Raw genomic sequence first — 15,974 nt, 5'->3', positions numbered from 1 at the left:
GAGTTCTGAAAATCCTGATTCATTCCACCAGCACCAAGTAGATTTAAAGAAGAATCAAACAGAAAATTTTAAACTAAAAAATATAATAATTAAAATTCTAAAACATACTGGATAGGTTCAACAGCAGAATGGAATGCACAGAGGAAAGAACCATTGAACTTAAAACTAGAACTGTAGAAATGGCACAATATGAACAAATCATAGAAAATAGACTATATGAACATGAACAGAAATACATGTACTTTGCACTCTTCTTGCTTTTGTACTATCTGTAGTATTGCTACCACTTTGGCTATATTCCTTCCTATAATCCACTGTGTCTAGCAGGGTACATTCTCTCAATAGGTATCAAAATATTTTTGAATAAAAAAAATGAACAGACCCTCAGAGACATGTGGAAGTATAAGGAAAAAATCTAATAGACAAGGGAAGTCCTAAGATAGCAGATGAATAGGATGAGGAGACCACTTTCTCCCCCACAAATTCATCAAAAGACCATCTGAATGCTGAGCAACTTTCACAAAGCAACTTCTGAACACTGGCAGACGACACCTGGCACCCAGAAAGGAAGCCCAATCTCTTCAAAAGGAGGTAAGACATAATATAAAAGACAAGAAGAGAGACAAAAGAGTTAGGGATGGAGACCCATCCCAGGGAGGGAGATGGGAAGGAGGAGAAGTTTCCAAACACCAGGAAACCATTTCAGCGGTGGGTGTGTGGGGAGTTTAGGGATCTTAGAGGGCAACATAATCAAGAGGAAAAAAAAAAACAAACCATAGAATATGCTCCTAATGGCAACCCCCAGCGGAGAAGTAGCCCAAATGCTCACACCTGCAACCAGTAAGCAAGGGCTGAACAGGGAGGCATGGGTTGCATGGATAGGGTAAGGACCCAGCCTGAATGCCCTGAGGAGAATCTGAGGGAGCTAACCTGAGATAGCAACACAAACTGTGGAAAAGCCAGAGAGAGAAAAAAAACAAAAAATAGAGAGAGAACACTTTCCTGTGATAAGCTCTAACCTAAGGCGTAGCCTGGCCCGCACACAGAACCAAGGATTGAGCCAATACCAAAGGAGAGCTACCTGGCTACAGACCGGCCCCGCCCCACTGACGGAGGCAGAGAGGCAGGAGGGTGACAGCCAGAGCCGGAAGGCAAGATGTAACCTTGGCCCCAGAGATGGCATCCTCCACCAAACTGTGAGCAGGCTCCCAGTTGCTCACAGTTGCTCCCAAGTCTTCCTGGGCTCCTGGACGGTTGACATCTGCCAGGAGGCTCTCAGCCAGAGATCAGCTCCCCAGAGGAGACACACGGCACACCTGAGACAGCGCCCTTGCTCTGTCTGGGAAACAGAGAGGCTGGGACCGAGGAGGTGATTAAGATGCACAGCCCACCTGGGACAGTGCGTTGGCCAAGCACCTGGTCTCCTGAGCTGCTTGGACATGGGAAGGGCACAAAATGCATTCCTAACCGAGTCTGTGCCTTTGTGGAATACCCAAGAGCCTGAATCTGAGCAGCTTATACCTGGGAAGTGCATGCAACCCAGGGCCTGCTTTGAACAGTTCCACTGCAGAGCAACCTGGAGGCTGAGCAGTGCAGACAAGGAAAGCACACACACCAGTGTGGTCCATACACTCCGAGCACTCCCCACACATGTCAGTGATATATGTTTGCAGGGTTCTTCCCTCCCCACAACACAACTGAGCAAGAGAGCCTAAATAAGTGACCATCTTTGCCACCTTGTGTCAGGGCAGAAATTAGACACTGAAGAGACTTGCAAACAGAGAAAATCAAAATAAACAAAGAAGAGGGAACTGCTCTGGAAGTGATAGGTGCAACAGATAAAAACCCTGTAGTTAGCATTGACTAAGCAATGGAAGGGGCCTACAGACCTTGAGAAGAAGTATAAGCTGGAACAAGGAACTATCTGAAACTTAACTGACCCCACATTGCCTTCAAAAACTCCATAGAAATTCCTAGATATATTTTTATTATTATCATTTTTTAATTTTTAAAATTTTTTCTTAATTTTTAAGTTTTTTATTACGCTTTTAATTATCACTTTTATATGCTACTATTACATTGCAAAAAAAATAACCTATTTTTAAAGTAAATTTCATATATTTTTTTGGGTAATTTTTCTGATTGATTTTGTTTTATATTTTTAATATTGTATTTTTCAGAGTCTAACCTCTACTCTAGATTTTTAATCTTTGCTTTTTGGTATTTGTTATCAATTTTGTACCTTTAATAATCTAATCTTCAGTATCCATTTTCACTTAGGGGTGTGATTACTGGCTTGACTGCTCTCTCTCCTTTTGACTTCCCCTCTTCTCCTGGTCACCTCTATCTCCCTCCTCCCTCTTCTCTTCTCCATGTAACTCTTTGAACCTCTCTAAGTGTCCCTCACTGTAGAGCATTTTTTCACCATTAACCTAGATGTTTTATCATCTGTGCGGTATGGATGGAGATGCCTTGAGGCTATTGTAATAATAAGACTGAAAGCCAGAGGCAGGAGGCAAAATCCAAACTTGAGAACACCAGAGAACTCCTGATTCCAGGGAAAATTAAGAGACAAGAGCTCATCCAAAAGCCTCCATACCTACCCTGAAACCAAGCTCCACCCAAGAGCCAACAAGCTCCACAGCAAGACATACCAGGCTAATTCTCCAGCAACACAGGAACACAGCCCTGAGCATTAAAGTACAGGATGCCCAAAGACATGCCCAACCCACAGAAACTGCAAAACTCACTATTGGACACTTCACTGCACTCCAGAGAGAAGAGATTCAGCTCCACTCACCAGAACACAGATGCAAGCTCCCTTAATCAGGAAACCTTGACAAGCCACTCCTCCAACCCCACCCACAGGGAGCAACCTCCACAATAAAGAGGAACCACAAACTTCCAGCATACAGAAAGGCCACCCCAAACATAGCAATATAAACAAGATGAAAAGGCAGAGAAATACTCAACAGGTAAAGGAACATGATAAATGCCCACAAAAACAAACAAAAGAGGAGGAGACAGGGAGTCTACTTGAAAAAGAATACAGAATAATGATAGTAAAGATGATCCAAAATCTTGAAAACAGAATGGAGTTATAGATAAATAGACTAGAGACAAGCATTGAGAAGATGCAAGAAATGTTTAACAAGGACCTAGAAGAAATATAGAAGAGTCAATCAATAATGAATAATGCAATAATTGATATCAAAAGCACTCTGGAGGGAACCTAGAGTAGAATAACAAGGGAGAAGAGAAGATAAGTGAGGTGGAAGATAGAATGGTGGAAATAAATGAAGCAGAGATGAAAAAAGAAAAAAGAATTAAAAGAAATGAGGACAACCTCAGAGACCTCTGGTACAATGTTAAACGCACCAAAATTCGAATCATAGGAGTCACAGAAGAGGAAGACAAAAAGAAAGGCCATGAGAAAATACTTGAGGAGACAATAGTTGAAAACTTTCCTAAAATGGGGAAGAAAATAGCCACTCAAGTCCAAGAAACCCAGAGGTCCAAACTGGAAAAACCCAAGGCGAAACAACCAAAGACACATATTAATCAAATTAATGGAGATCAAGAACAAGGAGCAAATATTAAAAGCAGCAAGGTAAAACCAACAAATAACACAAGGGGATCTCCATAAGGATAACAGGTGATCTTTCAATAGAAACTCTTCAGGTCAGAAGAGAACGTAAGGACATACTTAAAGTGATGAAAGAGAAAAAACTACAACCCAGAATATTATATCCAGCAAGGATCTCATTCAGATGTGAAGGAGAAATCAAAAGCTTTACAGACAAGCAAAAGCTCAGAGAATTCAGCACCACCAAACCAGCTCTTCAACAAATGCTAAAGGATCTTCTCCAGACAGGAAACACAGAAAGGGTGTATAAACTCAAAAGCAAAACAAGAAAATAAAGGGCAATGGGATCATACTTATCAATAATTACCTTAAATATAAATGGGTTGAATGCCCCAAGCAAAAGACAGAGACTGGGTGAATGGATACAAAAACAAGACCCTTATATATGCTGTCTACAAGAGACTCACCTCAAACCTAGGGACACATACAGACTGAATGTGAAGGTCTGGAAAAAGATATTTTTTGCAGATGGAGACCAAACGAAAGCAGGAGTAGCAATACTCATATCAGATAAAATGGACTTTGAAATAAAGGCCGTGAAAAGAGACAAAGGACACTACATAGTGAAGAAAGGATCAATCCAAGAAGAAAATATAACAATTATCAATATATATACACCCAACATAGGAGCACTGCAATATGTAAGGCAAATGCTAACAAGAATGAAAGGGGAAATTAACTGTAACACAATAATAGTGGGAGACTTTAACACCCCACTCACATCAATGGATAGATCAACTAAACAGAAAAGTAGAAAGCAAACACAAACTTTAAATGATGCAATGGACCAGTTAGTTAGACGTAATTGGTATCTATAGGACATTTCACCCCAAAACAATGAATTTCACCTTTTTCTCAAGTGCACATGGAACATTCTCAAGGATAGATTACATCCTGGGCCATAAATCTAGCATTGGTATATTAAAAAAACTGAAATCTTTTCAAGCATCTTCTTTGATCACAAAGTGGTAAGATTAGATGTCAACTACAGGGAAAAAAATATTAACATATGGAGGCTAAATAACATGCTTCTCAATAACCAACAAATCACAGAAGAAATCAAAAAACAAATCAAAATATGCATAGAAACAAATGAAAATGAAAACACAACAACCCAAAATGTACGGTATTCACTAAAAGCAGTGCTAAGGAGAAGGTTCATAGCAATACAAGCTAACCTCAAGAAACAAGAGAAAAATCAAATAAATAACCTAATTTTACACCTAAAGCAAGTAGAAAAAGGAGAAATGAAGAACCACAGATTTAGTAGAAGGAAAGAAATCAACAATTAGGGCAGAAATAAACCCAAAAGAAACAAAGGAGACCATAGCAAAAATAAACAAAGCTAAAAGTTGGTTCTTTGAGAAGACAAATAAAATTGACAAACCATTAGCCAGACTCATCAAGGAAAAACTGGAGAATCAAATCAACAAAATTAGAAATGAAAATGGAGAAATCACAACAGACAACACAGAAATACAAAGGATCATAAGAGACTACTATCAGCAAATATAGGTCAGTAAAATGGACAACTTGGAAAAAATCGACAAATTCTTAGAAAAGCATAACCTTATAAAACTGAACCAGGAAGACAAAGAAAATCTTAGCAGACCTATCACAAGCATGGAAATCAAAACTGTAATCAGAAATCTTCCAACAAACAAAAGCCCAGGACCAGATGGCTTCACAGCTGAATTCTACCAAAAAATTAGAGAAGAGCTAACATCTATCCTACTCAAACTCTTCCAGAAAATTGCAGAGGAAGGTAAACTTCCAAACTCATTCTATGAGGCCACCATCACCCTAATACCAAAAGCAGACAAAGATGCTACAAAAAAAGAAAACTACAGGCCAATATCACTGATGAACATAGATGCAAAAATCCTGAACAAGATTCTAGCAAACAGAATCTAACAACATATTAAAAAGATACTACATCACGACCAGGTGGGCTTTATCCCAGGGATGCAAGGATTCTTTAATATCTGCAAATCAAACAATGTGACACACCACATTAACAAATTGAAAGATAAAAACCATATGATTATCTCAATAGATGCAGAGAAAGCCTTTGACAAAATTCAACATCCATTTATGATAAAAACCCTCCAGAAATCAGGCATAGAAGGAACATACCTCAACATAATAAAAGCCATATATGATAAACCCACAGCAAACATTATCCTCAATGGTAAAACATTGAAAGCATTTCCCCTAAAGTCAGGAACAAGACAAGGGTGCCCACTCTCACCACTACTATTCAACATAGTTTTGGAAGTTTTGGCCACAGCAATCAGAGAAGAAAAAGAAATAAAAGGAATCCAGATTGGAAAAGAAGAAGCAAAATTCTCATTGTTTGCAGATGACATGATCCTCTACATAGAAAAACCTAAAGACTCCACCAGAAAATGACTAGAGTTAATCAATGAATATAGTAAAGTTGCAAGATATAAAACTAACACACAAATTCCCTTGCATACCTACACACTAACAATGAGAAAACAGAAAGAGAAATTAAGGAAACAATCCCATTCACCATTGCAACGATAAGAATAAAATACTTAGGAATATATCTACCTAAAGAAACAAAAGACCTATATATAAAAAACTATAAAACACTGATGAAAGACATCAAATATGATGCAAATAGATGGAAAAATATACCATATTCATGGATTGGAAGAATTAACATAGTGAAAATGAGTATACTACCCAAAGCAACCTATAGATTCAGTGCAATCCCTATCAAGCTAGCAATAGTATTTTTCAGAGAACTAGAACAAATAATTTCACAATTTGTATGGAAATACAAAAAACCTCGAATAGCCAAAGCAATCTCGAGAAAGAAGAACGGAACTGGAAGAATCAATCTGCCTGACTTCACACTATACTACAAAGTTACAGTCATCAAGACAGTATGGTACTGGCACAAAGACAGAAATATAGATAAATGGAACACAATACAAAGCCCAGAGATAAATCCATGCACCTATGGACACCTTATCTTTGACAAAGGAGGCAAGAATATACAATATGGAGAAAAGAGAATCTCTTTCACAAGTGGTACTGGGAAAACTGCTCAACCACTTGTAAAAGAATGAAACTAGAACACTTCCTAACACCATACACAAAAATAAACTCAAAATGGATTAAAGATCTAAACGTAAGACCATAAAGTATAAAATTCCTAGAGGAAATCATAGGTAAAACACTCTGACATAAATCACAGCAGGATCCTCTATGACTCACCTCCCAGAGTAATGGAAATAAAAGCAAAAATAAACAAACGGGACCTAATTAAAATTAAAAGCTTTTGCACAACAAAGGAAACTATAAGCAAGGTGAAAAGACAGCCTACAGAATGGGAGAAAATAATAGAAAATGAAGCAACTGACAAAGAATTAATCTCAAAAGTACACAAGCAACTCCTGCAGCTCAATTCCAGAAAAATAAATGACCCAATCCAAAAGTGGGCCAAAGAACTAAACAGACATTTCTCCAAGGAAGACGTACAGATGGCTAACAAACACATGAAAAGATGCTCAACATCACTCATTACCAGAGAAATGCAAATCAAAACCACAATGTCGTATCATCTCACACCAGTCAGAATGGCTGCTATCAAAAAGTCTACAAACAATAAATGCTGGAGAGGGTGTGGAGAAAAGGGAACCTTCTTATACTGTAGGTGGGAATGCACACTAGTACAGCCACTATGGAGAACAGTGTGGAGATTCCTTAAAAAACTGGAAATAGAACTGCCATACGACCCAGCAATCCCACTGCTGGGCATACACACTGAGGAAACCACAATTGAAAGAGACAAATGTACCCCAATGTTCATCAAAGCACTGTTTACAATATCTAGGACATGGAAGCAACCTAGATGTCCATCAGCAGACGAATGGATAAAAAAGCTGTGGTACATATACACAATGGGATATTACTCAGCTATTAAAAAGAAGGCATTTGAATCAGTTCTAATGAGGTGGATGAAACTGGAGCCTATTATACAGAATGAAGTAAGCCAGAAAGAAAAACACCAATACAGTATATTAATGCATATATATGGAATTTAGAAAGAAGGTAACGATGACTCTATATATGAGTCAGCAAAAGAGACAAAGATGTAAAGAACAGGCTTTTGGACTCTGTGGGAGAAGTTGAGGGTGGGATGATTTGAGAGCATACCATTGAAACAGGTATATTATATATGTTAAATAGATCACCAGTCCAGGTCGATGCATGAGACAGGGAGCTTAGGACCGGTACACTGGGATGACCCTGAGGGATGGGATGGGGAGAGGTGTGGGAGGGTCTTCAGGATGGGGAACACATGTACATCGATGGCTGATTCATGTCAATGTATGGCAAAAACCACTACAATACTGTAAAGTAATTAGCCTCCAATAAAATAAATAAATTAATTAAAAAAAAGAAAAGATCTAATAGACATGGCAAAGAAGTCCCAGAAGGAGAAAGAGTGTTCGCTGAAAAATACTCAAAGCAACAAAGGACAAAAATTTCACCAATTTGAAAAAAGACAGAAACCTGCAGACTCAAGAAGCTGCACAAATTCCAAATAGAATAAATCCAAAGAAATAAATGCCAAGACACACCATGATCAAAATTCTAAAAATCAAAGACTAAGGAGAAAAATCTTGAATGTAGACTTGAGAGAAAACCAAAAAACATTATGTATATAGCAAAAGCATACACACATTGTACCAATGTCAAATTCCTGGTTTTGATATTGCACTATAATTTAGTAAAATGTAACTATTGGAAAAAATTAGATGAAGGATACATGGGACCTCTGTGTACTATCTTTGCAAATTCTATGAATCCATAATTATTCCAAAATTTTAAAAAATCTACTTTGACCCAATAATTCTAATCAAAAAAAACCTTACAAAAAATAATTGATATTCATAAATATTTACTTATAAAGATGGCTAGATTTTATCAGACTATTAAGTAAAATTTTTCAAAACAATCTCAATGTCACGGGATTAAATAAAAATGGCATATCCACAATCATTGAAAATTATATCACAGAATTACAAAAAGATTTTTGCTGTATTAAAGTCTTTTTAAAAGGCAGGTTATAAAACAGTACATAAATAGTATTGCATTTTAATGAAAATATATATGCATACACATCTAAAAAAAGACAAACATAATCAAGTGTTCATCATTTCTAAGGAGAAGGATTACAGTAATTTTACTTTTCTTTTTTACATCTTCCAAATTGTCAACAGTGAATATATATTATTAAGACTGGGAATATAAAATATTTCACATTGAAAAGTAATCTATAAAAATAAATTTTTAAAAATATTCACAAACATAAAATAAATGCAATTTAGAAAATCCCAAATGAATGTAGTTTTATATTTAAGATACTAACACAGATAAACTGACACACACAAAAACAACTGGCTAAAGTAACAGGGGAAAAATAATATGGTAAAGATTACCTATACCACTATAAAAGGAGAAAAACTTGAGCTACTTTTTCAAATGGAAGTTTAGGATTATAGCAATATTGGGTAAGTTTGCTTCCCTCTCCCTGTTGGCATCACACTCCCACTTCTCTGTTTGACCATGTTTTTACCATCTTTTAGGAAGCGATAGTCCTACACTTGTAAGCATAGTCAAATATTCCTTGACTAGGTCAAATCAGATTAGTCTTTAGCTTTTCATAATTCATGTTAACAGCTGCAGTAAAACTCAATATAAGTTTACATAATTTAAAATAATCGTAGCTAATGATATTGTTATGTTTTCCTTCCAAGAATATCTAGAGTCTAATTTGTTAGTACCTCTCTTGTGATATTTTAATAATCTGCCCCTTACAACTACTTCTATATTTGTCATATCTGTCCCACTAGACTGTGAGTCCCCCAAGTTCAGGGCCTATGTTGTATTCATCTTCAGCTACCCTGATATGCCTACGAGAGCACACTGCACTCAGTTAATATTGTCTTGTTTCATTGGATGTGCAGTAAGATTATCAATACTTCAAATCGGGAATGTTCCTTAATAATCCCTATGAATACACAGTTTAGGTCTAGGCATAGTGATAGCCAATGTACACTTGCTTATTTTACTTACTGAAACATTTTTAAGAAATATGTTGTAGGCGGCATGATATCTGACAGTGTTGAGACAGAAATTTTGATACACACAGGTAGAAGAACAGATAGATAGCTTAACACTGGTGCATGTGAAGATTTAGTTTTAGAAATGTTCAGAGGCAAGGAGAAGGTATGAAATGACTTATTGTATGACTTACATGATGTGAACAAATACTATGAATTAAAAAAATATATATGTAGCAAAACTCTATTAATACAATCCTGACAACCGTAAGAAGAGCTGTCCCCCTTTATTTCCTAAACAAACACAAAAGACAAACTACCAGACTCTATTGTGCTTACATGTGCCTTTCATGCATGTCATTGTCGACGAACATAACTCAATGACTCGAACAGCAAAAGTTCCTGGTTCCTCTGCTGGCACTGTCAAAATGGAAATCTAAAAAGCAGAAACAAAATATCAGACATAGCTGTTAGATCTCATTTTCATTCTTCTATCATTAGAGCAAACTGAGTGCCTTTTTTCAAACACTCACTGATGTTTGAAAAAAACTTTAGCTGGTAGGAATGAATTTTAGAACAAAATTTGAAACATAAAGCATGCACGTGTGGCCCATTATTGATATATTTATACATGATATATATTGCAGTCCTGAAATTCATGGACAATAAATATTTCAAACGTCTTTAATGTTTATTAAATCCTTCACTTACTACATACTTTCAAAAGCTGTGATTAATTACTTCATTTTGTTCCAAAGGTTTAAACAATTTATTGTGCCCCCCACCAAAAGGCACAATAAAGGCACAATTCATTATTTCTGAATTGTATTCACTTCATTGTTCCAATTACAGTACATTAAATTAATTTTGATTATTCATAATGGCTAAAAGTAGAAGTTATAGAGTACTAAAAATTTGAAATGTAACCTAAAAAAAAACCAAATTGCAAAGATACTGAAATAAGCATAGCATATGTCAACATATACCAAAGTACAGCTAAACAAATACCAAAATATTTCAAAATGAATGGCTTCAAATTAATTTAAGGACTCCATTAATATGCAGTATGCTGTGCTAGGCACCACTAGTATGCTATATGGCTTTATATTTAAAAAACTTTAAATAACTGTCAGGTAAATATTTCTCTACAGAACCAAAAGCTTCAATACCAATTCTCAATTTAATCTTCAATCTGTGGAAAATATATTGTTTTGTATAGGAAATATTGCCAAAAAGTAAAGCCCTACTTGTACTTTTACCTGTGAGCATTATGTTTAGATTTTGACTGGCAACATCATAATGATAGCCAACAGAGGAAATGCTTTTAAGTTCTGAAAATAAAATTTTTTTGATAATCATGACCTTCTTACTATCACTACCTGTATATACGTTTGGAGATTTACAGTGTCTCAAAAAATGTGTTTTCCATATTCCTCAACTCCTTTTGCTGCTATAATGAAACATGTTGTACTGAAGCACTAAAGAGAGAGGAGACACTAAAACATAGATCTAATGTTGTGTGCATGCGTGCTCAGTTATGCCCGACTCTGCAACTCTGTGGACTATAGCCCACCAGATTCCTCTCTCCATGGGATTTTCCAGGCAAGAATACTGGAGTACATTGCCATTTCCTCCTTCAGGATTTTCCTGACCCAGGGATCCAACTCACATCTCCTATATCTCCTGCATTGCAGGAGGATTCTTTACCACCGTGCCACGTGGGAAGCTCCTAATGTTGCATAATTATTATCAAACAATTATGACTAAAAACATATATAACTGAAAAGGTATCTTAAGGATTGGACCAACATCTAAGTACTTCTTTTGTTTCCAAAAACTATCACGTATAATCAGTGACCCCCTACCACAGTGTCTTCTGTCTCAACTCTTGAAAAGGTAAATATCTTAAATCACAGAGAGATTATAAAAACCATCAAAAGGTAATTCCTTCAATCCTTGAATAACCCTTTGATAAAATTTACCTAGACCAACACCTACTCTTTCCTCTCAGTTCAGTTCAGTTCAGTCACTCAGTCGTGCCCAACTCTTTGCGACCCCAAGGACTATAACATGGCAGGCTTCCCTGTCCATCACCAACTCCCAGAGCTTGTTCAAAGTCATGTCTATTGAGTTGGTGATGCCATCCAACCATCTTATCCTCTGTTGTCCCCTTCTCCTCCTGCCTTGAATCTTTCCCAGCATCAGGGTCTTTTCCAATGAGTCAGTTCTTCACATCAAGTGGCCAAAGTATTGGAATTTCATCTTCAGCATCAGTCCCTCCAATGAATATTCAGGATCGATTTCCTTCAGGATTGACTGGTTAGATCTCCTTGCAGTCCAAGGGACTCTCAAGAGTCTTCTCCAACACCACAATTCAAAAGCATCAATTCTTCGGCACTCAGCTTTCTTTACAGTCCAACTCTCACATCCATACATGACTACTGGAAAAACCAGAGCTTTTACTATATGGACCTTTATTAGCAAATTGATGTCTCTCCTTTTTAATATGCTGTTTAGGTTGGTCATAGCTTTTCTTCCAAGGAGCAAGCTTCTTTTAATTTCATGGCTGCAGTCACCATCTGCAGTGATTTTGGAGCCCCAAAATATAAAGTCTGTCACCATTTCCATTGTTTCCCCATCTATTTGTCATGAAGTGATGGGACCAGATGCCATGATATTCGTTTTCTGAATGTTGAGTTTTAAGCCAGCTTTTTCACTCTCCTCTTTCACTTTCATCAAGAGGCTCTTTAGTTCTTTGCTTTCTGCCATAAGGGTGGTCTGTGTATCTGAGGTTATTGATATTTCTCCCGGCAATCTAGATTCCAGCTTGTGCTTCATTCAGCCTGGCATTTAACATGATGTACCCTACACATAAGTTAAATAAGCAGGGTGATAATATACAGCCTTGAAGTACTCCTTTGCCAATTTAGAACTTGTCTGTTTTTCCATGTATGGTTCTAACTGTTGCTTCTTGACCTGCACACAGATTTCTCCGGAGGCACATAATGTGGTCTGGTATTCCCATCTCTTGAAGACTTTTCCAATGTTTGTTGTGATCCACACAGTCAAAGGCTTTGGCATGGTCAATAAAGCAGAAATAGATGTTTTTCTGGAACTCTCTTGCTTTTTCGATGATCCATCAGATGTTGGCAATTTGATCTCTGGTTCCTCTGCCTTTTCTAAATCCAGCTTAAACATCTGGAAGTTCATGGTTCACATACTGTTGAAGCCTGGCTTGGAGAATTTTGAGCATTACTTTGCTAGTATGTGAGATGAGTGCAATTGTGCAGCAGTTTGAACATTCTTTGGCATTGCCTTTCTTTGGGATTGGAATGAAAACTGACCTTTTCCAGTCCTGTGGCCACTGCTGAGTTTTCTAATTTTGCTGGCATATTGAGTGCAGCACTTTCACAGCATCATCTTTTAGGATTTGAAATAGCTCAACTGGAATTCCATCACCTCCACTAACTTTGTTTGTAGTGATGCTTTCTAAGGCCCACTTGACTTCATATTCTAGGATGTCTGGCTCTAGCTGAGTGATCACACCACTCTTTCCTCTACATCTCATCAATTTATTTATGATCAAAAATTCAAAAAGAGAAAAAAAAGATACAGGAAATAAAAAATGGCACTTTCCATTGTGATTATTTTACTCCTTTCCTTGAGCTCTGACCCATTCCCACAGTCACACCCCCATTCTCAGGAGATGACCTCACCTTGTAATTTTAAAAAGTAAATAGAACCCATCGGATGGGAACTCCCAAGTCTACAAATGTTCCCAGATTCACTCTTTTTTTCCCTTTTTAAAAAATTTTTATTCTGTGTTAGTTTGATTTTTTTCTCTTTATTTTTTAAATTATGAAAGAATGATAACACATTTATAGGAGACATGGAAAATACAAAGTTACATACAGTTCTACTTTATATTACAAATATTTAAGTAGATAAATTAAGATTTTTGGTTGGAGCTTCAATATCAATCTCTTAAAAATTAAGAAAATGAATATACAGAAAAGTGGAAGGAAAAGCACCATGAACTAATTCACCATAATTAAGATTTATACAATTTTCACACAACAGCAAGATACAAATTCTATTCAAGTTCCCTCAGACTATAAACTAGCAGACACTGGAACATATCCAGGGACATAAAACAAGGTGCAAAAATTTTATAGTCTAAAGGTATTAAAATCACACAGAGTCTCTTCTCTCATCACTGTGAAAATAGGCCAGAAATCAATATCAAAAGATATTTGGAAATAAGCCACATATTTTTAAGCACAATGTGACATTTACCAAGAGAGATCTTTGACTTAGCCACTGAAAGCCTCAATGAAGTTAGAAGACTGAAAAAACACACAAGGTGATTGCAGAGAATAAAGCAGAAATAAAGCAGAGAATAAATGAGAAATTAATATCAAAGATACTTTAAAAACCCCATGTAGGACCTCCCTGGTGGTCCAGTGGTTAAGAATCCATCTGCCGATGCAGGGGACACAGGTTCGATCCCTGGTCTGGGAAGATTCCACATGCTGCAGGATAACTAAGCCGATGCACCATAACTACTGAGCCTGTACCCTAGAGCCCATGGCCCACAACAAGAGAAGCCACACCAATGAGAAACCCATGCACCACAACTAGAGAGTAGCCCTCACTCACCGCAACTAGAGAAAGCCCACAAGCAGCAACAAAGACCCAGCACAGCGAAAAATAAACGAATAAATACATAAAATTTTAAAAAACATGTATTTGGAAATTAAATGTCCATTTTAAAATGATGAGTGTATCCAAGAAGCCATAAAAAGGAAAATTAGAAAATATCTGTAACAGAACAAAAATGAAAAAGGAATTACCAGAATTTGTTGCATGCAGCTCAAGGTGTTCATGCATTCACCCTCTTATTTCAAAGTGTCACATATCCCATCTAAGGACAATGTTTCTCACCTATTCTCTGAATCCCATCCCCCCCTAGCTTTTATCTGGACCTTGCTGTATCAATTATCCTCCTTTTCTTCTGGGAATCTTCAGCCTCTCCTCTGCTGGCCCCATTCACATCAGTTGAAATATACTCTAACACTTCAAAGAAATGCCCTCCTCACTTCCACATCCCTCAGCAGAGATCACTTTCCTCTCTCTTACTCTTCCCAGCTTAGCTTCTTCAGAAGTGTCTTTGTTTGCTCTCTTACTTTTCTGCCTGTCACTCTTCGACCCATTCACAAAGCTTATGGTTTACTGGGAGATAGACAGTAAACTGGCAATTACAGGACAGTGTGATGAATGCTATGATTTTACAACTTCTTGTTCACATTTGCCATGCTGAACTGCCCTTCCTATTTATCTGTCTGTATCTGTAACTGCAGGCTTCCCTGGTGGCTCGGTGGTAACGAATCCACCTGCAATGCAGAAGATGTGGCCAGAGAAGTGGCTTAGGTGTTTTGCTCGCCCATCCCTATGTTCTGTTGTGTGCAGGGAGCATGCTTAGTACCCTGCTTTTGCTCCAACATCCTGTGTTTGCCCCAGGCTCTTCAAAAGTGGCAGTTGGGTTTATTGGTTTCTTTGTATCTTTTGGGTCCAGAATTTGCCCCAACTGTGTATGCACACAGTTTAGTCTCTCTGTATTTTGCTGATCAAGGAGAGGTGTGTCCAGGTGCAAGCACTGCAGCACTGCCGCAAAGGGTCCCAGGTCCCAGCTTGTCTCATTCCCCCTGAGGGATCTACATCCTTATTCTTAAGGAGTAATCAGTGGTAAAGAATACACTTGCCAAGCAGGAGACACAGGTTTGATCCTTGGGTCAGGAAGATCCCCTGGAGGAGGGCATGGCAACCCACTGCAGTATTCTTGCCTGGAGAATCCCATGGACAGAGGAGCCTGGTGGGCTATAGTCCATGGGGTCAAAAAAGACTTGAACACGACTTAGCGACTAAACAACAAAAGACAATCTCTATCCTACAGACTGCAAGCTATGAGGGGACAGATGCTATCATGGTCAACACTATCTCCTCAGAATCTAGCACACTGGCTGGCATGTGAAAGGTACTCACTCTCTGTTGAATGATTAAATGAAAGAATTTGCACTCACACTTAAAACTAACATATTTGTTTAATAAAACAGAAAGTTTTTCAGAACCTATCTTAAGCAGTGGCATACAGGCTAGATCTGACATTCACACTTACCGAGTAAGCTGATTTTATCAGCCCTGTAAACTGTTGTCAGAAGGAGAAG

General features: G+C 37.5%; 1 protein-coding gene across 1 annotated transcript in view; it reads right to left on the bottom strand.

The window, feature by feature from the left end:
• CHM (CHM Rab escort protein) overlaps window positions 1-15,974 on the bottom strand; it is a 236,319-nt gene that overhangs the window by 46,013 nt on the left and 174,332 nt on the right. Inside the window, exon 12 of the mRNA XM_081563843.1 lies at window positions 10,090-10,186. Coding sequence (XP_081419969.1) covers window positions 10,090-10,186 — 97 coding nt within the window. The remainder of the gene's footprint in view (window positions 1-10,089; window positions 10,187-15,974) is intronic.

The sequence above is a fragment of the Giraffa tippelskirchi genome, chromosome X (assembly GCF_054371585.1).
Source record: "Giraffa tippelskirchi isolate mGirTip1 chromosome X, T2T-mGirTip1v1.2.pri, whole genome shotgun sequence".
NCBI lineage: Eukaryota > Metazoa > Chordata > Mammalia > Artiodactyla > Giraffidae > Giraffa > Giraffa tippelskirchi.
This window is presented reverse-complemented; position numbering and strand designations above follow the sequence as displayed.